General features: G+C 38.3%; 1 protein-coding gene across 4 annotated transcripts in view; it reads right to left on the reverse strand.

Annotated features, from left to right (window-relative positions):
• Agtpbp1 (ATP/GTP binding protein 1) overlaps positions 1–22,290 on the reverse strand; it is a 153,660-nt gene extending 131,370 nt beyond the window's left edge. For 2 of the 4 annotated variants that reach the window (XM_033758789.1, XM_010605516.3), the window contains exons 1-3: positions 22,237–22,286; positions 15,486–15,552; positions 761–885 (exon numbers count right to left, since the gene is read on the reverse strand). In XM_033758789.1, the coding sequence (XP_033614680.1) occupies positions 761–885; positions 15,486–15,517 (157 nt within the window). In that variant the 5' untranslated portion in view covers positions 15,518–15,552; positions 22,237–22,286. Of the gene's footprint in view, positions 1–760; positions 886–15,485; positions 15,553–22,236 lie in introns of all 4 variants that reach the window. The other 2 variants (XM_033758791.1, XM_010605517.3) reach the window with 1 other exon arrangement.
• Between the last annotated feature and the right edge of the window lie 1,963 nt (positions 22,291–24,253).

A 24,253-nucleotide genomic window follows, 5' to 3' on the forward strand; every position in this document is an offset into this window, starting at 1 on the left:
TCGACAGGCAATTAGATGACACCTCAAGTGATGGGACAATCTTTCACTACATCTAGTGTGTTGGCTTGCTACTCCAAGAAACTATAAACAGAATCACTGCATCGTACAACCTCACGGAATACTACTTAGGGTGACCACCCTTGTAGGAGGTGGCAGGGTAGGAAGAGGGGCAGTGTGACAGCAGTATGGTCAGAAGCATATGTTCAGTGGTGACACTGGAGTAGGTGCTTCCAGGTTGGGATAAGCAGAATACAATAACGGGAACAGATAAAAATAGATTACCTAGCTGGGTATAGTAGCACAAGCCTTTAATCCCACCACTTTGAGAGGGCTGAGGCAGGAGGGTTAAAAATTCAAGCCCAGCCTGGGCAACTTAGTGACTTAGTGAAACCATATCTTGAAATAAAAGAAAAAGAAGCTCAACATGGTGGCACACATGTATAATCCCAGCCTCTGGGAGACTGAGACAGGAGAATCAAAAGTTCTAGCCCAGCCTGGGCCACTTAGGAAGGCCCTGTTTTTTTTAAGGGTATGCGGGTGCTGGAGATGTATGTACCTCAGTGTAAAGGCCCTGAGTTCAATTCAAGTACCAGAATAAGATAGGATAGGTCAGGGCAGGAAGGACAGAAAAGAACAGGAGAGAGGGAAACAGACAAAAGTAGAGGCAGAAATAGAGAAAGGACTGGGAATGTAGCTCAGTGCAAATGTTCTCAGTTCAATCAAAAATGCATTTCAAAAACAAAGAGAGATTAAAGCTTACCTTGGCTTTGAACCAGATGAAGAATTTTTGATGTAACATGTCTAGCAGTATCTGATTCCACAGATTCAGTGTTGATCTTCTCCAGCTGAGCCAAAAGTCCCGCAATCCGAGAATTATTGGTAACACTAAAAAGAATGTTATTTTACATTAGGGAACATTTCATACCAATTGTAAATTTAATACTATAAAGATCACTGCTCTCCTAAAAACATTAAAGTACTTATACATATAACATTTCCTTACTCTCCTTTGTAAGATAATATCGCTAAAATTTTTATTTAAGAAGCTACTTTCAGAAAACTACAAATCACAAATGTGCATTCGATCCCACAAATAGTCCAGTAATTTTACAACACAACCTGACCTTTCACTCTCCGAGACGTTTCACACTTTCTTTGCTCTCTTCATAACCTTCAAAATCCCTTCAGAAGGGTACAACTAGAACAGTCTGGGGAGCTCTCATTGAGAGGGTGTCATTTAAGGACAGCCCTGATAGAAATAAGAAGTAGGAATCAGCCATGCAGATTCCAGCAGAAAGAATGAGTCACAACCACCGAGACCCCAGGGCAGGAGCACATCTGCCACATCCCACAAACAAGGAGGTAGTCCCACGGCCAGGCCTGACTTCAAGGAGGGTAGTAGTCATAGGCAATGTCGGAATGAGTGTGGACATGGCAGAGAGCACAAGACAACTGAGGATCCCTCAGAATCTAGGAAAAGACTTTGGCTTTTACAGTGAATGGGTTGGGGAGCTTTTGAGCCAAAGAGTGATGTTTTCTCACTCCCAAAACAATGTTCACTTCTGCTCTTTACGCTGAGATTCACAGAACAATCTCTCTATGCTTACACTTGACATTCAACTCATTATGTCTCTGATTTATCATCGATCTTCCCTTTCAATCGGATCACATCTATCAGCACACAAATATGATCTAATCTTCCACCCATTCTCTGCTATTCCTTGAAAACAATGTCTACACTTGCACTCTACATTCCCTCATATATTGTTCATTTTTCAAACTGCCTGTGTGCCTTCTGCACCGTCAGGTCTTCCAAAAACCTCACTTCTGTCCTTGTATTCAGAACCTGAGCTCCTTCAAGGCCAGGCAGCCCAATTTTCTGTCATTTCGTTCTTTGGGATTTAACTCCACACTCTGCCGATTTTCTTATCACCACTTCTCTTAGATCTCCTGCCACACCTCTAGACGCTGAAGTCTTCTCCCCAAACACTGTGCTGGCCTGCCTCTCCTCACTCTCTACTTTTGCAATGAAAGATCTCATCTAATCCCTCAACTGTAATTTTCATATATGCTACTTAGCTCCTACTTTCAACTACAGTTTCAATCTATGATAACTTATCCAACCTAATACGCCCAACATAAAAATTCTTCTGTTTCCCCCTCCCAGCCTGTTCCTCTTCCAATCTTACTTCCTAAACTTAATGAAACTATCAAAAATGGTTGCTCAAAATAAAAATCTGCCTAGTCTCCCTTTCCCATACTCCAGCCCAGTACAAGCTCCATCTCTAAAACATCTCGGATCCATTCACTTTTCTCTGCATTATTACTAGTATACCTATTACTACCCAAGATCAAGCAATCATCATTTCTCAAATCATCTCCTAGTCTGCTTTCCTTTTGATGAGAAATAATCATAACTCAAAACAGTGATTTCCCTTTTTTATTCTAAAATATAATGGATTCAGAGGGAGGTACAAAATGAGAAGAGTGGTCCTTCATTGAGCCTTTACTCAGTTTTCCCCATGGCCACATTTTAATTTAATTTTTATTTTTTTTACAGTACTGGGGATTGAACTAAGGACCTTGTGCTTGCCAGGCAGGCGTGGCACCACTGAACTAAATCCCCGGCCCATACCTTATATAACTATAGAATAGTATAAAAATCTAAAAAATAAGACATTGATAGGTGAATGCCATTACATCACATGTAGATTTATGGAACCACTAATGTAATCAAGTAGCTATTCAACTAAAACTCTTTCAGGGGCTTCCTATCAGACTTCAAGTAACATCTTTACTGCCTAGCAAGCCCCATCTCTTCTGACTCCTGTCTACTTCTCAGATGTTATTCTTTATAACATTTTCTTCCCTCACAAAGATGCAGCCATACTGGTCTTCTACCAGTTCCATGAACACAGAAAGTATTAACTGGGCTTCTGGGTCTTTAAATTTGCTGTCCCCTCAACACAGAGGACATTTTCAAAATTTTTCATATGGCTTTCTCCCCTCATTTCAGTTTGTAACCCAAATTATAGGTCCACCTTCCACAAGCCCTCTACTTCCAAGAGTAAAATATATTCTTACAATTTCTCACTACTGAAATTATATCAAACGCATGAAAGAGATCTTTCATGTCTTATTCTATACAATCATTACTTAGGACACTAGCTAGCTCATCAATTTTCTGATTGAACCATAGGCCTCACACATTAGAATAGCAAAAACTTTTAACAATGGGAATTTCTAAAAATAAAAAGAATATAATGAACTATCACAAATTATACAATTCATGAATAACTTTATTTCATACATACCACCTGCAAGCACATACATCCCACTGGCTAATTTCAAAGCAAATGTCAGAAATTGTTTCCTCAGAAAAAATGATTTCTATTTTCTAAATACATAAGGACCCCTTAAAATGTGTATTGTTAATACTACAATTATAGCAAAAACTATCAAAATGTAATATTTCATAAATTAGTAGCCATGTTTCATAAATTCTCTCATTTTCTTGAACTATGAGATTTACATGAGTCAGAACCTAAACAAGGTCTATATATTGCTTTTGTCTTAATCTATAGGCTTTTGAGCATTTTTTTCCCTCACACTCTACTTGTTGAAAAAGCTTAAATACAATATAGCTTCCCACATTCTGGAATCTGCATCACAAACCCTTGGTATCATTAACATGTTTCTGCAACCTGTATGTTTTCTTCAGAGTGACAGCTGGATCTGAAGACACCAACAGTACCTGGCTACTGTTTGTCCGGTCATACGCCACTAAAGGCTGCAAAACAGTAAGAAGTTCACCACCCCATTCCCGCTTCATTTATTAACTACAGTGATTCCATGAAGAAAATTATAAATAATTTCATCAAGATTTCTTTCCATATTTAATTATACGTAAGTAGATTTCGTTAAGTAAAAGCAAAGGCGATGATTTTGTTTACGTGTGGTTTTCTGAGGCAGCGTCTCACTCCAGCTCTCAGGCTGGCCTTGAACTCACTATCTTCCCACGTCAGCTTCCCAAATGCTGGGATGACAGGCACACACGCCCATGAGGGGCGGAATTTTTAATTTACTTGTATTTACCAGTTTCTAAAGAATAAATTCATTCCCTGACATCCTCCACGGTGAAGAATGAAGTACAGTATTTTAGTTTTTTATAACAATGGAAATTCATAAACATATTTTCTATGTGTTATCCACTCCAGGTTTTAATAGTTAATTGTCCTATCTTTGATCAATCTGAGTCTCAAGTTGTCTGCTAAGTCTTTTAATAAAAGTCTCTGATAGCAAACTAGCTTTCCAGTCTGATAAAGCTCTTAATGAACAGCAATTCTCAAAGTATGGTTTACAAAATTCTGAGGGTACCTGAGACATTTTCAGAAAATATACAGGTCAACCCCCATTTTAATAAAATACTAGGACATTATTCCCCTTTAACACTGAATTGACATTTGTACTGATGGTCCAAAGACATGCTGGGTAAGAATTGACAGCACAAATCAAGGTATAAATTGTACTTTTCACTATTTTCTTCCCCACCATACTTTTTCTAAAAAATGCCAACTTCATCAATGAGTAGATTATCTTCTCAACATTCTTCATGTGTATAAAACACTTCTGCTGTCCACTCATATGACACGTGGGAGACAACATTGGTGCAAGTGAACTGCAAGCTGAACTAGTCACCTTTTTCCCAGAACATCATTACTTCAGAAAGCAAAGGATAAACTGAGTAATCAGATACTATGGCAAAAATTTTTGTGAATAATCAAGATGGGCTCAACATACAAGGAAATGATAGATGTTACCAATAATAAAATCTCAGCTTTCAGGGCCAGAGATTTAGCTCAGTGGCACTCTGCCTGCTTCACAAGCACAAGGTCCTAAATTCAATCCCAGAACCACACACAACACACAAAAAAAAGCTGGGCTTTTGAACAAAAATTGTAACTCCCAGCTTCCCAGTATTTCAAGAATGTTTGGGGTTAGGGATTTAGCTTAGTGGTATAGAAGAGCTTACCTAACAAGCACAAAGCCCTGAGTTCTAGCCCAACACACAAACACACACACACACACACACAATCACACACACCCTGATTGATCCATGATGTTAACAACTGTAATCTTTATTATATTTTAAAATATATAACATTTACAAGATCTGCATAACTCACTGAATCACTGTTTTCCTAATGACCAATTTATGATGCGATAAGTTCAAACATGGGTAAAAGAATCATTCATTCAAGACACATCAATGGGGCCAGGCGTGGTGGCACACGCCTGTAATCCCAGCATTTGGGAGGCTGAGGCAGGAGGATCGCTGTGAGGTCGAGACCAGCCTGGGCTACATTGTGAGTTCCAGGTCAGTCTCTACTACATAGTGAGACTGTCTCAAAAATCCAAAATAATAATGATAATGATACTAATAATAATAATAATAATAATGATAATCTGAAAAGGGTATAAAAGTACTACTCCATTTACTAATTACATATCTGAGGCCGTATGTTTTCCTTCACATGCTTCAACAACACACACACAAAAGAAAAGGAATAACACACTAACTTATCCATGCATAGGCATATATATATACTTACATGTGTATAATTTGTCTGTATCATGACAGATTAAGAGAATTTAGCTGACTTACATTAAGCCAGACATCAAAACTCTGTAAAAATGTATCAAAACAATGCCACTCTTCTTACTAAATATTCTTTGTTTCAGTAAAAAGTTATTCTAATACAAACATGTTATACAATGGATTTATTATAGTTTTTAAATGAACCAATAATTATTTTAATTTCTTGGCTTTAATTTTATTATGGGAGCTATCAATGGGAACAATAAACACATAAATATTTTTAGAGTCAACATTAGCTTAAGAATATGAAGAGATTGTGAAGTAAAAAAGTTGAGAACTACTGCTATTTTTTTTACAAGTTTTTATTAACTCAAGTTTGACAGAAATTTGTAATCATGAAATTTAATAATGGAACATCTTGATTTCTTCAATTATTTTTTCTCTGAAAAAGTCATATTAGTTTTCCAGCTAAAAATGACTATGTAAAAAAATTCAACATAAAACTTCAAAAAATATACAAAACATAATAAATATAACACAAGTCCTGTTTCATTTGAATTAAGAGTCTACCTTATTATCAGTGACACCAAAAAGTAATTTGCATATAATTAACTCCTGTTTGAGAGTCAAGCTCTCCCCCAAATGGTAAAAAGGATCAGTGGATACATTTTTTAAAGAAAGTTAAAAAAAGTAGAAACAACATATAAATCAAAGTCCCTGTTTTTCCCATCTACATAATGAAAATGGCATGAAATTATATTTTAAGGCACTCCCCAACTCAACTCAAAAATTTCAAGACTGTTGTCACCAATGCTGAACCACCAAAAGGTGGCATTACCTTTTGACTGATTACAGACTAGAACTGAGGACTGTGTACTGAAATGTAAGGGGAAGCAATGTGAGATGTCACACTGCAAAACAGACACATTTTAAATAAAGAGAAAGTGTATCTTCCCTGACTTACCCTGTTTTTAGGTGAACGAAATGAGGATGACTGCAACTTTACGAAGTTCCATTTATAACTGTCAGCGTTATTTGTTATATCAACTATTTGTTTCGTTTCATTTTTATCATCTCAGGCTACTTTTGATTCTGAGTTTACATTCAATCTCAGAGCTATTTTCCTGAAAATAGAAATTTTCTTGGATACTGAAAAAGTCCCAATGGTGGAACTTCCGGGAAGATAGCAGAGCAATAAACAGCAGCAAATCAGCCTCTCAGAGATAGAGAATAGAGACACTGGAACGAAACATCTTGGAAAAGAAAAGGATGGAGGTCAATCACCGGGACTCAGGAAGATATCCGAAGGGAGGACTGGAGCCCACAGTTAAAGTGAAGAGACAGACCTCAACAAAGAAAAAGGAGGTGGCAAAATGAACTTTCTCCCGACTCTGGGCTCACAGCATGAGTGAGGAGGCTCCAAGCTACTGAGACACAGTAAAGGCAGGTGACTCCAGAGGCCTTTCACAGAGAAACACACCACGGAACAGAACAATGAACTACAATAGCGGGTGAGTCCAGTCCAAGTATCTGCCAAGGCCCTGGAGAGGATACTTGGGGAGACACCATTTTTGGGAGAGGCCAACTGAACCCAGGACTTAGAGCAGCCATGGAATGGCTTTATCTCAGGCGTCCCAGTGACTGGGTAAGACAAAACCTCAACAGTATCAGGGACATCCAGGGTCAAGGAGCAGAGGTCAGAATGGCAAGAGATACCTGGTACAGGCTAAACAACGCAAGGCTGAACTGCAAAACTAGACTAGGCCAGGGCCAGTTTGAACTTCTGTGGAGTTGAACACATGGAATCAGCATCCAACACTATTCTTACGTCAGGCTTGCTAGCATTATCCAGTACGCTGCCCTAACCATACTGCAAGCATGCTGGGCATAATCCAGTGTGGATCTGGATTGTCTGCCTCCTTTGAGTACCATGACAGTAGACATGACCTGAATTGGCCACAAAACTGTAGACCCCAGAAGAAAATCATAGGCTTGAAATCAGAGAAATCTTTTTTTCACTTTTTGCTTTTTTACTTGATTTTCTCTCATGAGTAGATACTATTTATACTTTTTGTTCTTGTTTTTGTGTTTTCCTTCTTTCTTTCTCTCCTGTCTTCTTCACTAGTTTCCCAAAGCTTGAAATATTCCTTTGTCCTTTAGCCTTGCTTCTAATGTCTCTGTCCCTCTGTCCCTCCCCCCACTCCATTTCTCTATTTTTTCTTCTTATCCCCATTAAATTTTCTCCCAGAGTTAAAATAGCTCTATTGAGTGAATTTTTACTATATGTAATTTTCTGATTTTAGACTTTGTTAAATAACTATAAACTTTATACCCATGATTAAATGTGGAAAGTTAATAGTTACCACTGCTCGTCATCTTCTAGATTGTCTGATGCTACTGCTACTACTGATTGTACCACTTTAGCCAACGTTGTGATCAGGTGCTCTTCCTCGTATGCCAATACTGAGACTGTCTGGGGAACATACACAGTCTTATAGTTCAGCACCAAAGACGTGAGTGCTAGACCAAACAGGCAGCAATTTCTCATCCCTAATAAACTGAAAAGACAGACTCAAAAGTCAAAAGTCAGCTGTGCTTAGAAGACATTTCTGAAAAGCTGTCAGTTTCTAAGGTCTCGATACTGGTAAACTTCTAAGGATCAATGCGGGGAAAAAGACAACTACAGTAGTCTAAGGGAGGGGTGATAAAAACCTGGTCAAGGCAACAACAATGGACGTGGAGAAAAATATAGATGAGTGATTTCGTGGCTTACACCTAGATATCTCCCCAAAGCCTCATGAACTCATAGGTGGGGCTTTTCGGAGTTACTAGATTATGGGTGTGATATTGGACTAGTCAACTTACTGTTTAGCATAGTTCTGGGTATGGACAATGAATTTACTGCAGAGGAAATTGGATGTGTGTGGCACCAACTGATAGGCTTATAGCCTCCATGGAATAAACAAGGAAGGAAGGAAGGCTCTGCTTTCTGCCCTGCTTCGCCATGAACTGTTCCCTCTCTGCCACGCCCCCATGCCTTGGAGCCAGCCGACTGTGGACTGAAAACTCTACAAACTATAAACTAAAATAAACTTTCCCTTCTTTAACTTGTGTCGGGTATTTCTGTCCCAGCAACAAGAAGTGACTAAGACAGTGACATACTTTTAATGAAAGGCATAAAACTGGCAAGTCACTCACAGTCTGGATGTGCAGTGCTAACAAAAAATGCCAAGTACAACTCTCAGATGTACAGCTTGCCTTTGTGCATGGTCAGAACGTCATCAGCTGAAAAAGACTAATTCAAGAAGATGACAAAATCTGCAAACATTCAATTCGGGGAACACATTATGCTGGAGATCACTGTGAGACTTCAGGTGACAAGATAAAGTGCAATCAAAAACCACAATGAAAAACAGAAAAAAAAACAGTGAAGGTTTTTAATTTTTGAATTTTTTATTAAAGTAAAAGACACACTGACATTAATTTAAGCCCCTTCAAAACACTCCCCCAGCTTCAAATACATTTAGTCTGTCATTCTTGCCCCGTCTGAGGCAGTTCTGAAAGTCCTCTTGAATCTCTTTAGTTGCATTGTCACGGGTGTCTTGATGTCCTGAATGAAATCAAAAAGTTTACCTTTCATGATCATTTTGACTTTAGGGAAGAGCCAAAAGTCACACAGTTGTACCCAGTTATTCCAATGAATGAGGACACACTAACATTTTTACAAGTTTGTCTTTACATTTGATGGTCAGCAGCAGCATTCACTGAATTTTGATCTCACATAAAGACAGGCAAAAAGCCTTTCTACAACTACTTCAGAAAGTCACAAGAACAACAAGATAAGTATATCTGAAGCAAGAGGGAAGATTCTGAGGGGAATTCATGATAATGTGTCTTTTAGTATAACACACTTAAAAAATTTAAACATTCATCATATTTTGATTACACTATGTACCTAATAGGCATTTAGTCATATAGGAGCTGGTCTCAAGTACAGATGAGATGTATGTCAATAGGAAACAAATAAGATTGCCTGAAGAGACAGAAAGAGGAGAAAAGTACAATGGAGACAAAAAAAAAAAATATCTAGAGGTGTTACAGAGACGTCCCCTAAGATTTAAAAGCAGTGGCCAGTGAAGCAAAAAGAAAAACAAGAGATGGTGGTACCACAGAAACCAACTGAGTTTTCAAGTAAGAAGGGGAAAAAAATTTTTTTAATGTCAATTGCTGGTTAGAGGTCAAGACAGAAGCCTCCTCAGGAAAGAAAATCCAGTGGATTACCAACTGAAAATAAAAGTGACTTGAGACTTCCACATGACAAGATGCAAAGATGGGAAATAAGTGAAGTAAAGTCAACAAATGCCTCTTGCTTACACATAGGCATCCGGGTGATGTAAGGAAGTAAAATCCAAACAATACCCAGTGCACAAGATATAACACCAAGAATCAACAAAAGGAATCACATCAAATCCAAAAGCTTCTATACAGCAAAGGAAACAAGAATGAAGAGACAACTACAGAATGGGGGAAAAAATGTTAGCAGCTGCTTCTCTGACAGAGACTAATGTCTAGAATATATAAAAACTCAAAAAGAATAGACCTCAAAAAATAAATTACCCAATCAAAACATGGGCAACTGAAATGATTAGATACTTCTTGAAAGAAGAATAAATGACCAATAAGAACATGAAGGAATGCCCAGCGTCTTTTGGTTATATTATACAATCATGTTCATGTTTATAGCAGGACAATTCATAACAGCTATCTTATGAAAATAGCCTATATGCCCAGCAAAAGATAAATGGATAAAGACGTGGTTTACGTATACAAGGAAGTACAGTACTATTCATCCACAAAGAAGTATACTTTTGAATCATTCATAGGAAAATGGATGAGTCATTGTGATAACTAAATTATTATGTCAACTTGAGTAGGAAATGTCCAACTAAATTGTGGCTGAGGGGATTCACTGAAGATCCGCTGGGATTTACTGAGTATGAGTGACAGCAACCAATAGGCTTGCCATCTAAATGGCACAAAAGGGAAATGAAGGAGGAGGCTCACTCCTGTTTCTTCTAAGGAGCTCAGGTCTTCATTTTCACCCTGGATGTTGTCCCTTGGCCTCCAGCACAGACCCTTTGGCTTCCTGACATGGACTCACACAGGACACTACACTGAGCTCCAGGCCTTCCACTGGATCCTTTGGATCTCCAGCATGCAGACAGACATTTTGCATTTTCTACACCTAACTCTGGGCGGCCATTGTAAGCCAATTTTGTAAATTGTTATGTATATCTTGCATTAAATCTATTTCTCTAGTAAGCATTGATTGATACAGATTTGATACTATAATGCTTAGTAAAATACATCTTTATCTATGGTTTATCTTATATGGAAAACCCATAATATAAATAAAGAGCAAAATAAAGGAGAGATGGTAAAAAACAGGGAAGCAAACTTTCTGGAGATGGGGATGTGGGGCAGGGGGAGAAAAGATTACAACTGGGCATGGTGGCGCAACACCTGTAACCCCAGCACTTGGGGTTGAGGCAGGAGGATCTCCATAAGTTCAACGCCATCCTGGGCTACTTAGTGAGTTCAGGGCCAGACTGAACTACAAATGGAGACTCTGCCACAAAAAAAAAGAGAGAGAGAGAAGAGAAAATCAAAAATTATCAGTACTAGATGGACAGTTATCTACAAATTCCCCAAAACAAATATTAAGTATTTTGTATCACAAACATATAATGATATAAAAACTTAAAAACACATGCAAATAGGCTAGGTAACTTTAGGGCTAATAATCCTGTTTTTGCCAACTTTTACAGACACTCCCTAAATGACTAACACACATGTAAGGCAGAGCTAAGACGATCTGACCAGAGCTGCATAAAATGAAGGTCAAACTTTGTTCTACTTTTAGTTAAATATTGGACATTTGTAGGCCCAAGAGAAAAACAATGGCTTTAGCCTTTATCTGTGGGCAGCTTGGTGGGGGAGATTCCAGGACACCCCCCCAAGATACCAAAATCCCTAGATATTCAGGTCCCTCATACAAAATGGCACAGTATTTGCATATAACCTAGACACGTCCTCTCCCTATCTACACACAGTAGCTCAATATCAGTAAAAATAAAAGATCACACATCTTCCCATATGATCCCTAGATGACTTAGAATAACTTATGTAAATGCTGTATGGTTTTTACACTATATTTTTTAGGGAATAATAAGTTTGTACATGTTCAAAACAAACACCATTTTTTTTCAAATATTTCCAATCCATTATTGAATCAACTGATGTGGACCTATGGATACAGAGGGCTGACTCTACTATAAATCAAGAAAAGAAAGATTTTCACACATTTCCATCTATCGCAAGGTTACTCCATTGAGCTTTCTTCACTGAGTAATTACAAGTAGAGAATGAAATGTCTGAGTTAGTATTTCCAGTATGCAGATCAACTGCAGTGATACTAATTTGCCTAAAACAACAACAAAAATAAAAATTCAGTGAAATCTATTTGAAGAGGAAAAAGGACAACCCACCTTAGGAGCCAGAGGTTTTCAAACCTGAAGCAACGTCACATTCTTATGAGCAGTGTTGTAGTAACTAGACAGTTAATCAGTGGAACGCATTTGACCTGATCAAAAAGTCAGGCTGCTATTCCTTCTTACAGCACAAAACATATCAAATTCCTTTCCTATTGAAACTATAGAAGCATGTGAACAATATAGTTTGTTATGGTGCATTACACAGTTAATAATTGGAAAACCTAGCAATAAAAAGAATAAACTCTAAGTAATCTGTATACATAAATATATGACAGACTTGAGTAAAGGATACCTATGAAAGTAAAGAGGTGGACCTGCAAACATAAAATACATCACTGCTAACAAAGTAGAAACTTTTGATTATTATCAATAATAATAAGCCATCATTTACCAAGCCATCCAGGTACTGCTTAATCTTTGCAACCTTGTAATATTATTATCACTAATTTTACATTTGAGAAAAATAAGACATATGAGAATTTAGCAATCTGCTCAAGGCTGTATAGCTAATAAAAAATCTATCAGTCACATTTACTACAGCGTGTTTAACTCAAAAGGGCAGGTAAACTTCTGTTAAAGGCCAGATAGCACACACACAGTGTGAACAAAATATATGGTAAATGTTTATATTTTAAAACATTTATTATACTAAAAACACAAACCAGGCACAGTGGCATACAACTATAATCCCAGTACTTAGGAGGCTAAGGTAGGAGGATCACTGCCAAATTCAAGGGCAGCCTGAACTAAACAGGGAGTTCAAGGCCAATCTAAACTGTCTCAAAACAACCAACCAACCAACTAACCAATAAATAAATAAATAGGTAGGTGTGGGGGCACATGCCTATAATCCGAGCACTCGGGAGGCTGAGGCAGGAAGATCAGCACGAGTCTGAGGCCAGCCTGGGTTACATAGTGAGACCCTGTCTTCACCCATCAGTCAATAACTGACTGATTCCCTGCTACCAATCTCCCCCAAAATACTCGCTCCTCACTTCAAGAACATTTGTCCCACTGTTCTTTCCTATTTTCCATAGCAATTCTGGAAGTCACTTTTTCAGTGTCTTTAGTTGTGCTGTGTTGGCTGCCTCAAGGTGCTAAAACTGATTGAAAATGCTTACCTTTCAGGATCATTTTGACTTGGGGAAAAGCCAGAAGTTTTACAGTGCCAGAGACAATAAATAGGTGGATGAGGACACACAGTAACGTTTTTATTGGACAAAAACTGCCTTACCAGGGCCAGGAAATTAGCTCAGTGGCACTATGGCTGCCTCACAAGAGCAAGGTGCTGAGTTTGATTCCCAGTACCAAAAAAACAACAACAAAAAAACACCAAAATTGCCTTACCAGAAGCATGTGTGACATGGAGCATTACTCACGATGGAAGATGAAACCACCAGGCCATAGTCTATGCACGTTGTTTTTAAATACTCTAATAAGCCCTGTAACATTTGGAGTTTACTGTTCCCGGACACAAGCTTAGCTCACACAATTCCAGCAAGGTCAAAAAATATAGTCAGCACTAGCTAGATATGAACTGGGAGGACTCCATCCAGAACTCTGAACCTTAGTCTCAGATCACACCACAGGCCCAAGTTTCACCTCTCATGGTATTCCTTTAAAAGCCGGAATAAGAAGCACCACAATCAGGCAATTCCAATGAAACGGACAAAAGTTCATGTAAATGCATTGTTCATGGTCCACAATACATGGCAAAGTTTAGAGCACACATTCTCTCAACCACAGGGCCCAAGTGAATGACTGCACTGAACAAAATGAAACTTGCCACACACTGTAACTAAGGTCAACTTGCTACTTGTAGTACTGAAGATCTCTTTCTGTTGGACAGCACTCAGCAGCAGTAAAAACTGCATTTTGGGATTAAACTGAACCATGTATTTTAGGCACTGTAGGTTATACTGCCTATGTCACTGCTCAGTTTTGTAACTAGAGTATAAAAATGGCCACAAACAATATGAAAATAAATGGGCATAATTGTGGCCCAATAAAACTTTAATTGTGTACACTAAAATTTGAGTTTCATGTGATACACAATATTACAATGGATCCTTGACTTTATGAACTCAATTCTGGTTTTAAGTCAAGACTATTTTTCCCATAAGAAATACTGGAAATACCCATAATACATTCTGAACCTCCCAAACCACTCCTTAACCTTTTCATAATAAAAAAGGGTTGTATAATGTGCATAATTTACCAGACACACCAATAATTTTCCTAGTGTATTCACCAAAAAGTTATAAAATGTGCCTGGTTTACCAGAAACAACAATTTATACTGTACTGACCATTCAAGTTGACATCTTTAACTTACAGGAAGGGAGGAAGAAATGGAAGGTGGTTACTGTTTGGAAGGAGAGTCCTTTCCATAAGAACATGAGGAATCTGACTCTCTGGTGTCCTTTCTCTCCTCGGGAGAGTCTGTAGCCCACTAGGACCTGCTCTGGCTCACTAGGTCTCAATCTTTTCTGGTCTGTGGTCTTAACCTGGTCTGTGGCTGTCTGTTTCTGTCTCTTCTTTAACCCTGTTCTGAGTATGACACGACATCGTCACTAAGCAACTGAATGCAAAAACTGGCCTGGGTGTGTCTTCTCTACAGACGTTTGTAGCTGTGTCCATTTCTTCAGGCTTTCCTTTAATGCAGAAGAACTCTGCGGCACTGATTACTGATACTCTCCCTCCCCTCAGAAAGCTCCTCAGCTGCCCTTCTGTGTGGCTCAGCCAGAAGCTGCTGAAGCTCCTCCACAGACAGCTCCTCTGACAGCTCCTCCTCCACCAGCCCCTCAGCATCACCACGGTCCACCTGCGAGCCACGGACCCTGCTGTGGTGACGGGGTCATCACCATGGGGCCAGGTGAAGGATCAGACTCCTCCACACAGCCTTCAAATTCTCTCCTGCCTGAGTTGAGGCTGCACTTTCTCCCAAGCAGATTTCAGGGTCCTTAGACACTGATCCAGGATTTCTCAATAAACCTCACACAGGAAAGATCAGCATTTGGGTCCTAACTCAAGACTTTGGACATAAGTTTAAAACTAAAATTCCAGTTATAACCCAAGTTGTTCATATGTGCCAGTTGTAACTCAAGAGTCCACTGTATTATAATTTTGATTTTTTTAAAAAACAATGTAACAACCTTTAGGGCTGTTGTCTATACAAAAACCACAGGTTGGCATATATGGCCCATCAGTTAGTTTACTGACTCATATATTAAATATTAATAAAATATAAACATATTTCTTAAAGTAATCCATTTCAAGTAATTCTATCATGTATTATTTCTCTACACAAATTAATATTTAGAATTATGGTACCTTTTCTCTGATATCACTTTTAACTTGCTCATCTTGCATTACTTCATTTCACCATGATGCGGATAATCTAAAAAATAAAAATGAATGATATTAAATACAGAATCCCATTTTCTGTATATTAGATGTCATTACAGGAAATACAGTATCACATGGGAAACTACAAGAGAATGAGTCTTATGTGCTTCTATCGGGTCATTTCAGGCTGGGGATTTAGCTCAGGGGTGCAGTGCCTGCCTGGCAAGTGCAAGGTCCTCAGTTCAACTCCCAATATCAAAAAAATAAATAAATAAAACATTTACAATCAACTACAAAAATGTTACACAAATCCTGGAAGAAAAGAAATGCTGAAATCAAACAACAGTTTATGGTCACAGTGCAGAAAAGTTCTTTTGAGATAGTTCAAATCATCTTTTCTATTTTTAAATTCTTTTTTCTTCCTTTCTCATATTTATTCCTTTCCCTTCTTTCCTTTCCCCACCCCTCACATCCCCTTCCCCTTTGCACCTTTTCATCCTAGTTCACACTACCTATTATACATTTTGATCCTCCTTACTTACACTTTGTTTCTCACACCAGAGAAACTATTTGGTCTTTACACAACTGTGTCCTATTTATTTCACTTTGACCCAGTAGCTGGGTCAAATGGGACCTCTAATCCTAGTTTTCTGAGGTATCTGCATACTGATTTTCACAGTGGATGCACCAGTCTGCACTCCCACCAACAGTGGAGAAGGGTTCCTCTTTCCCCACAGCCCTGCCAGCATTTTTGACTGGTTGATTTCTTCTAACATTCTTACTTAAAATATACAAAGCAAACATAGCATCCTGTATTTAGGGTATTTGTAAGTCCAACATTCTCCTTCAGTAAAAAATTTTCATCTTTGGGAAATATTCACTATATACTTTAAACAACCTTACATCTTAAGTCATACACTTTTTATAATTTCCTACCTACTTTGCTACTATTTACATAAAAATAACCTGAATAACTTTCAATTGTACACACTAATAGCTTACTAAAGCACAATGTTGTAGCAACACCAGAAAATGAAATGACTGCAAAACTAACGATATGTTTATATAATATTTAGTAATATTACTATAAAGGAAAACAAGCTAAAAAGCGGCTGTCAAATCATTTCACTTAATAGATTCAGAAGTTACACATATTCTAGGGGAGGAGGGGGTGAAGGGAGGGCAGGGAGAAGGGGAAAAATAAAAATCAAGACCTATCATGTAAAGGTACAGGATCCCAATAATGAATGTAACTGTATTGTACACCTAGATTGTACCAACAAACTCAATAAAAAGAAAAAAAAAAACAAGAAGTTACACATATTTTGGATGCTTTTCTCCAATAACAAACTTTTCAACAAAATACATAAAAAAAAAAGCTTTTTTCAATTTTATCATTAACTCAAAAAGGATTATGGATTATGTAAAAATTACATGATGTTTTTCTAAAATCATTGAGAAATTTTAAACTATTCTTATTTTTTAAAATGACTACAAAGACCAAGGGACTTTTTCTAATTTTCAACTTAATTAAGAACCATTATACATATATCCAGAGGGAGGAAAAAAAACACCTTTTTGTAATGGGAACCTAGAGGCCAGGATGGAGACTGGTCTCTGTGCTCAGCTCTGCAAGTAGACATTATAATCACTTTCAGAACAAAAGTGACTCTCAATTTACCTTGCCCATCTCATCCCCCTTTCAAGATTGAGGATATCAAGGTAAGAATAACTACAGTAATTTTCCAGACTTACAAGGACAAACATTCACTCGCCAACTTTTACAACATAGAGTTCCAGGCACCCTGGAGCAACTCCCCAGAAGTCTCCAGTCATTGTCCTAGCCCTGCAGTCACCTCAGATTTCAGGAAAAACAGTCTTACAGACCACCCCATGATGAGGTGACACCTGCCCAAAGCAGGAGCCTTCATCTCATGATGGAAACCAAATTGCTCCCTCAAGTGATGATACTCTCCCAAAACCTCAAACAACCAGACCTGAGATCAAGCACAACAGTAAGTCACACCAGAACCGCCTACATTATTAGCTATGCAAATCCCAGCCCCTGGGAGGCAGATTTTGACCCTCTTTTGTCTGTGCTTCCTTAAAGCTACTTCCCTGCCTTTTACCACTGTTTGACAAATACTATAAGAAAAAAAGAAAATCTTCAGTCTTAAAAAACTTATTAATATGGTGGAATTGGCATACACTATTAGCACAAAATTCTCCATCTCAATCTCCACCTGCAGTGCCTTCCTGTACTTGAGGAGCTTGAAAGCTTTAAAACACACACACACACACACACACACACACACACACACACACACACACAATTTCCTTCCTCTTCCAATTCCTTTGCTTTTCTCTAATAACCTCTCTTTTCTGTAGATGGAAGGGAGCAGAGCAGAATGGAATGTACTTTGTTATATGCTGACTGTCTAGGGGCTACACAGCGGTTGGGGTCCTACACATCTACAGATAAAATGAGAAGGAAGTGTGTGTAAACCTGGTACGAGTAAACAGAGGTAATGTCTTAGGACTTTGATCCAGACAGGGCATCCTGGGTCTGCGAGTGACCAACGCAGGATGCCAGACATGTCATAAACCAGACCCCTAAGGGACAGCAGGAAACTCACCCCTTGCCCACTTACTGTGCTTACGATCCTCTCCACTGGTCTTCACAAAGTGTGCTCTTCATATGCTAATTGCTAACTTGACCGTAGAACATTTCCTGCATAAGATAAGCAATGCGTCTGGGGTCTTGTTCTCACTCTTTGTTTAGAAAAACCTTATAAAAAGGACCTCAGCCCCTGAGCAGTCGCCTCTGTAAGCCACCTGGCTCCGGGAGCGCCGTCTAGCCAGACTAATAAAGGTCTATTTACCATCTAACCTGGTGTGTTCCTTCTTGGGTTTCTTGTTTCTCTGTCGAGCTCTCGGAGCCTCGCTGGGTGTTAGGACCCAGCATCATGGAAGCCTTTTTGGCTGTTCACGCTCCATGGAGTGGAAGTGAGACTTTAAGTCTTACACTAACAGTTATATTCTTACATTAGCCTATTAACTATTTTAGCTGTAGTATTAACTCGTCTTAAGAGTACTACCATTACTGTTATGCCTAACGTCTATTTTCAAATTTAACCTACAATGACAGACCACTTTACAACTACTAGAATTTTTTTAAAAAGACAATAATAAGTGTTATCAAGGATACTGAGAAATTACAACCCTTACATTTTGCTGATGAGACTGTAAAAACAGTATGTTAGGAAACAGTAGAGCAGTTCCTCAAAAGGCTAAATATAAAGTGACCATATGACTCAGCTATTTCATCTCTAGGTATAAATACCCCCCAAACTTTAAAACTTACATCCACAGGAAACTGCACGAATGTATGCAGTAGCAGCTTTATGCAGAAGGGCCAAAACGTGGAAACAACCTCAATGTACATCCCCTGATGTATGGTAAATAAAAGTACGTATATCCTTACAATGGAACATTACTCAGTGATATAAAGAAAAGAAGTACTATACCAAGAGTGGTGGTAATCCCAGCACTCAGGAGGCTGAGGCAGGAGGAGCACAAGTTCAAGGCCAACCTGGGCTACATAATGAGACCCTGGCTCAAAAACAAATAAACAAACAAAAGAAAATAAGGTATCAGGGCTGAGGATTTAGCTCAGTGGTGCAAACCTGCATCACAAGTACAAGGTCCTGAGTTCCATCCCAGGTACAAAAAAAGGAAGAGGGGCAGGGGGAAGTGGGAAAAGGAGGAAGGAAGAGGATGTACACTATCTCTATGAACCTTGAAAACATTATGTTGTAAAAAGTCAGTAACCGCAGACATGGTGGCTCATGCCTATAATCCCAGCACTGGGGAGGCTGAGGCAGGAGGACTGCCCTGAGTTCCAGGCCAGCAGGGCTACACAATGAGTTCAAGGCCATCCTGAACTGCATAGCAAGAGCCCATCTCAAGTCAATGTGCATGAAATATCCAGAATAGATAAATCTACAGAAACTGGAAGTAGGTTAGGCTGAGGACTGGGAAGCCAGGGATGTGGGAAGGTGAGGGCTAAGAGGTGCTGCTATATGAGGTGGGACAGGGCACAGCTGGCTGGAGAGGTGGGTGAGGCCTGTCAGTTGGAGACCCAGGTCTGCCAGGACCCACACATGGAACTTCTCAGCAGCTTCTAGGAGACAGGACACCAGTAAGAGCTTGCTCTTGTGACTCTTCAGAGTAGCACATTCTAGGTCTCCTAGGCCCAAGGAGTACTTTTATTTTTGCCTTTTGTTTGGCCCAAGTTTGCTCTGTAGAGCCAGTTTTTCCCTTGCCCCTTCACTCCTCATTTTTCAGTAAATTTTTGGCAACAATTTCTGTTTGGTTCCCCCACTTCTTTGAGATGAGGACCTGTAATACTTTGTTTGCCAAGCCATTTTTAATGGAATTACCCAACAACAGCATGCAGTTTATTTCAGAAGTCATAAAACTGTTCTAAAACCTGCAGTGATGGGTCAAAGCACACTTTACGTGGGTAAGGGTTGACTTTTATATATTTAAAAACAGATTAGATTGAGATTAAATGTGGAGACTCAGTCTTATCAATAGAAAATCCTAAAAGCAATATCTAGCAGTTCTATAGCATACACCTTAGAAAAGAGCAAGTTGCCTGGGATTTAGCTCAGTGGTGCCACCTGCCTTGCAAGCACAAGGTCCCAAGTTCTAGCCCCAGTACCAAAAAAAAAAAAAAAAAAAAAGAGCAAATTGCTTTGTCTACCTTTGTGCATAAAGAGAATTAATTTAGGGGATCTTCTTCAATTTTGATATTACCCTGATAATTTGTTCTCAACTAGAGCTACTTACAGAGCACAAAATTTAAAACTTGAAATCTTCTGTTCTAGCTGACTAAATACTAAATTTAAGCCAGGCAGTAAATACATAATCACACAAAGGGTATCAGAATTTCATATAACTAAGCTATCTTATTTCTGCAAAAAAAGCCATAGAAGAAAATCAGAAAAACCCTAAAGCTAAAGATGTATATTCTAAGTATATAAATAATGCACAAATACATGCTTTCAAACTTTGTTTTTCTCCCTGACACAGGATCTAGATGCTACGTGCAGACTGGCCTCAAATTCCTGGGCAAAAGTGATCTTCCTGCCTCAACCTCGGAGTAGCTGCAGGTATGCATCATTTTGCCCAGCTCAAAGATTTTTTTCAAAGTCAGAGAAACTGCTTAAATAAATTAAAAGATAGCCAGGCAGGGTGCAACATAACTGTAACCGAGCCCTCAGCAAAATAAGGCAGGAGGATCATGGTGAGTTCAAGACCAGCCTGTGCTACGTAGTGAGACACTCTCTCAAAAAACAAATGAAATGAATGAAAAGAAGCACATGCAGCTCACACTTCAAACTCCATTCCAAAGCTTTTTAAGTAGTCTGAGGACTTTCCTTGCTTAAACATCTTGGTCCAGTTCCCACTCAAGTAGAACAACCCCACTATTTCATTCCAGGCTGTTTACAAGTGGACCTCTGCAAGATGTCATCAGACAAAGTTTCCACAGTTTAAAAATGTCTGTGAAGCATTAATCTAATAAGCAGTGACAATCTTTACTGAATGTAGACAACTGATAGAAAGAATGCAGTTGGAGAAGATCTAGGTGAATGACTCAATCAGGGAGGTCAAGAAAATAAGTACACTGAAAAGACATCATCTTTTGTCAGCTTTTTCTAAATGTTTTATACTTTAGAAGGAAATTACTTTTGGAGAACATATTCAAAGGGAGCTACTATTCTTCCACACTGGCTTTGTCTATATAATAGAAAATTACAAATCTTCTTTTGCTTGCTCTGTGATGCTGGAGACTGAACCCAGGGCCTTCCCACTGAGCTACATCCCCAGTTGTTTGTTTTAGTTTTTACCAGGTATTGCTAAGTTGCTAATTGTTGAGGCTATACTCAAACTTGTGACCCTCCTGCCTCAGCCTTCCAAGTGCTAGTGTTACAAGCATGTAACACCACACCCAGTCAAATTCTGGTTATTTAATAAGAAACATCCCAAAGAAGATGCTCATAACCTTGGTAACATCATTAAAGGTAAAAACTGAGAAATTCTGAGGGAGGAAAATGAACACATGTAGTTTTTTTTTAATGGGTCACAGTCATAGCTTCGAGACAGAGAAAATGTTTCAAAGTAAGAATTTTAATCTCATTTATCATCTGTAAAGAGAGAAAGTTTGGAATTTAAGTCTAAAAATAGTTGTAATCTAAGTTGGGGAGAAGAGTTATTTTAAATAAGTTATTTAGTTATTTTGAAGACTAATGGGTTTCTGATCCCCAAACAGTAAAATACTACTTATTTGTTATAAAATTAAAATGTCATCAGGGCTGGGGATTTAGCTCAGCAGTTTGGTGGCCTGCCTTGCAAGCGCAAGGACCCGAGTTCAATCCCCGGTACCAAATTTTAAAAAAGCATTTAAAATTCCATGTGCCTAAACAAATTAGACATTTTGTATATATATGTCTGAACAAGTTTTGTGGATTGTGTGTGAACCACTCAGTCTTGTTTGTTTTTATTAAGAGTACATGAGCAGAAAGGATATAAAATGTGAACTTTATAGCTTTACTCTTTCATAAAGTTAATCACAATACATGGGTGAAATAAATTTGCAGATTGGACTGAAGCATTTATAACATAATCACTGAACGTTACATGAGTAAGGTAACTTGATGATAATACCTACCTTAATGTAATAATGTGGACAAAGTTAATGCAGTGTAAGCCATCTCCAAGGTGTAAGTTTCACTGCTAGTTTAAATGCTAGGGCAGGGATCTGGCTCAGCGGTTCAATCCCTGGTACTAAAAAGAAAAAAAAAAAAAAAAAACTGCTAGGCTGAGGATCTCTGTTGCTGAGAATTTAGTTATCTTTCTTTTGGACTACATGTGTTCAGAATTGCTTCAGAAAGTACCAAGAATAATAAGCGTGTCTGAAGCAAAGAAAAGTACTTTCAGGGGGACTAATGACAATGTACAACTGTAATAAATTTTTTTTTAATTTAAACTTTCACAGAGACCACGAATTCAGCTCAGTGGTTCAGCTGCCTGCCTCACAAGTGCAAGGTCCTGAGTTCAATCCCTGGTATTAAAAAAAAAAAAGCATTCTAAACTTTCACCATATTTTTCATCATACCACCTACCAAAGTCCAGTCAGCTATTACCCCTATAACACCTAAAATGTGTAAGAAATGAGGAACAAAAAAGCAACAAATAGAAAACACCAGAAAAGAGAAATCCCTTATCAGTAATTAGTTTAAATGTAAATGAATGAAATTTGCCAATCAAAAGGAATATATGAGAGCCAGGTTCAGTGGCACTGTGCCTTCCTGGCAAGCAAAAGGTCCTGAGTTTGATTCCTGATACAGAAAAAAAAAAAGGGTGGGGGGAGTTTCATAGATGTATGAACCCCAGCACTGCAAAATGGGAAGTGGGGGATGATTCACCCAAGTTCCATCCTGAGTGCCACAAAAATAAAAGACAAATGAGTTCTGGGCCGGGGATTTAGCTCAGCAGTTCGCCTGCCTTGCAAAAAAAAGGTCCCGAGTTCAATCCCCAGTACCAAAAAAGAAAAGAAAAAAAAAAGACAAATGAGTTCAAATTCAAAGAATGACAAAACATATTCATGCAAACAGTAACTAAAAGAGAACAGAGATGTCTATACTAATACCAAAACAGGGTTACCACAGACAAAGTACATTATACATTAGTAAGTAGTTCACAGAGGAAGAAGGAAGAGCAATTACAAACTTTTACACACCTAATAACAGACTGTCAAAAGCAAAAGTTAACCAATTAAAAAAAAAAAAAAAAAAAAAACAGCCCTACAATAATAGCTGAGAGACCTCAGTACTCTGTTGTCAATAAGGATATAACAGGGCCAGGGATTTAGCTCAGTGGCTCTGTGGCTGCCTCATAAGCTCAAGGTCATGAGTTCAATCCCTGGCTCCAATAAACAAATAAATAATAACCCAAACGAAGAACACTTAAACAAAATAAACAAGCTAGATCTGAGAGATATATATACAGAACACTGTACCCAAGAACAAAATAGGTGTTTTTCCCAAAGGTACAAGAGACATTCTCCAGGACAGACCACATATTAGGCCACAAATCAAGTTTCAAAAGAATTTAAATAATTTATATCACAGGCTGGGGATTTATTTAGCTTTGTGGTTCCAGTGCCTGCTTTGTAAGCACAAGGACCTGAGTTCGATCCCCGGTCCCAAAAAAAAAAAATTTCTATCACACAAAATCTCTTTTTTAACCCTAAAACAAAAAGTAAGGAACTAACAAGAAAAAAATGGAAAATTCATAAATTTATGAAAATTAAACACCACATCCTTAGTCACTGAGTCAAAAAGAAATCACAAGAGAAAATTACAAATTTGTATAGACAAAAGCATGACAGCAAAAACAATGAGCCATAGAAAAAGTACTAAACTAGAAGTCTACAGCTCTAAACAGCAACACCTAAATTTACATCTAAGCACTAGGAGGAAAAAAAGAATTACACTCAAATCTAGCAGAAGAAAAAACAACTGTATAACACAGATAAAATGGACAAATTCTCAGAAACACAAAACCTGTGAAGACTGAACCATAAAGAAATAAAAAATCTGAACAAAGCACTAACTAGTAATAAGACAGAATCATTATGTATTCAAAAACTCACTGACAAAGAAAACCTTGGTACCTGGGGCTTT

This window comes from Fukomys damarensis, unplaced genomic scaffold (assembly GCF_012274545.1).
Source record: "Fukomys damarensis isolate Sample0158 unplaced genomic scaffold, DMR_v1.0_HiC HiC_scaffold_4, whole genome shotgun sequence".
Taxonomy (NCBI): domain Eukaryota; kingdom Metazoa; phylum Chordata; class Mammalia; order Rodentia; family Bathyergidae; genus Fukomys; species Fukomys damarensis.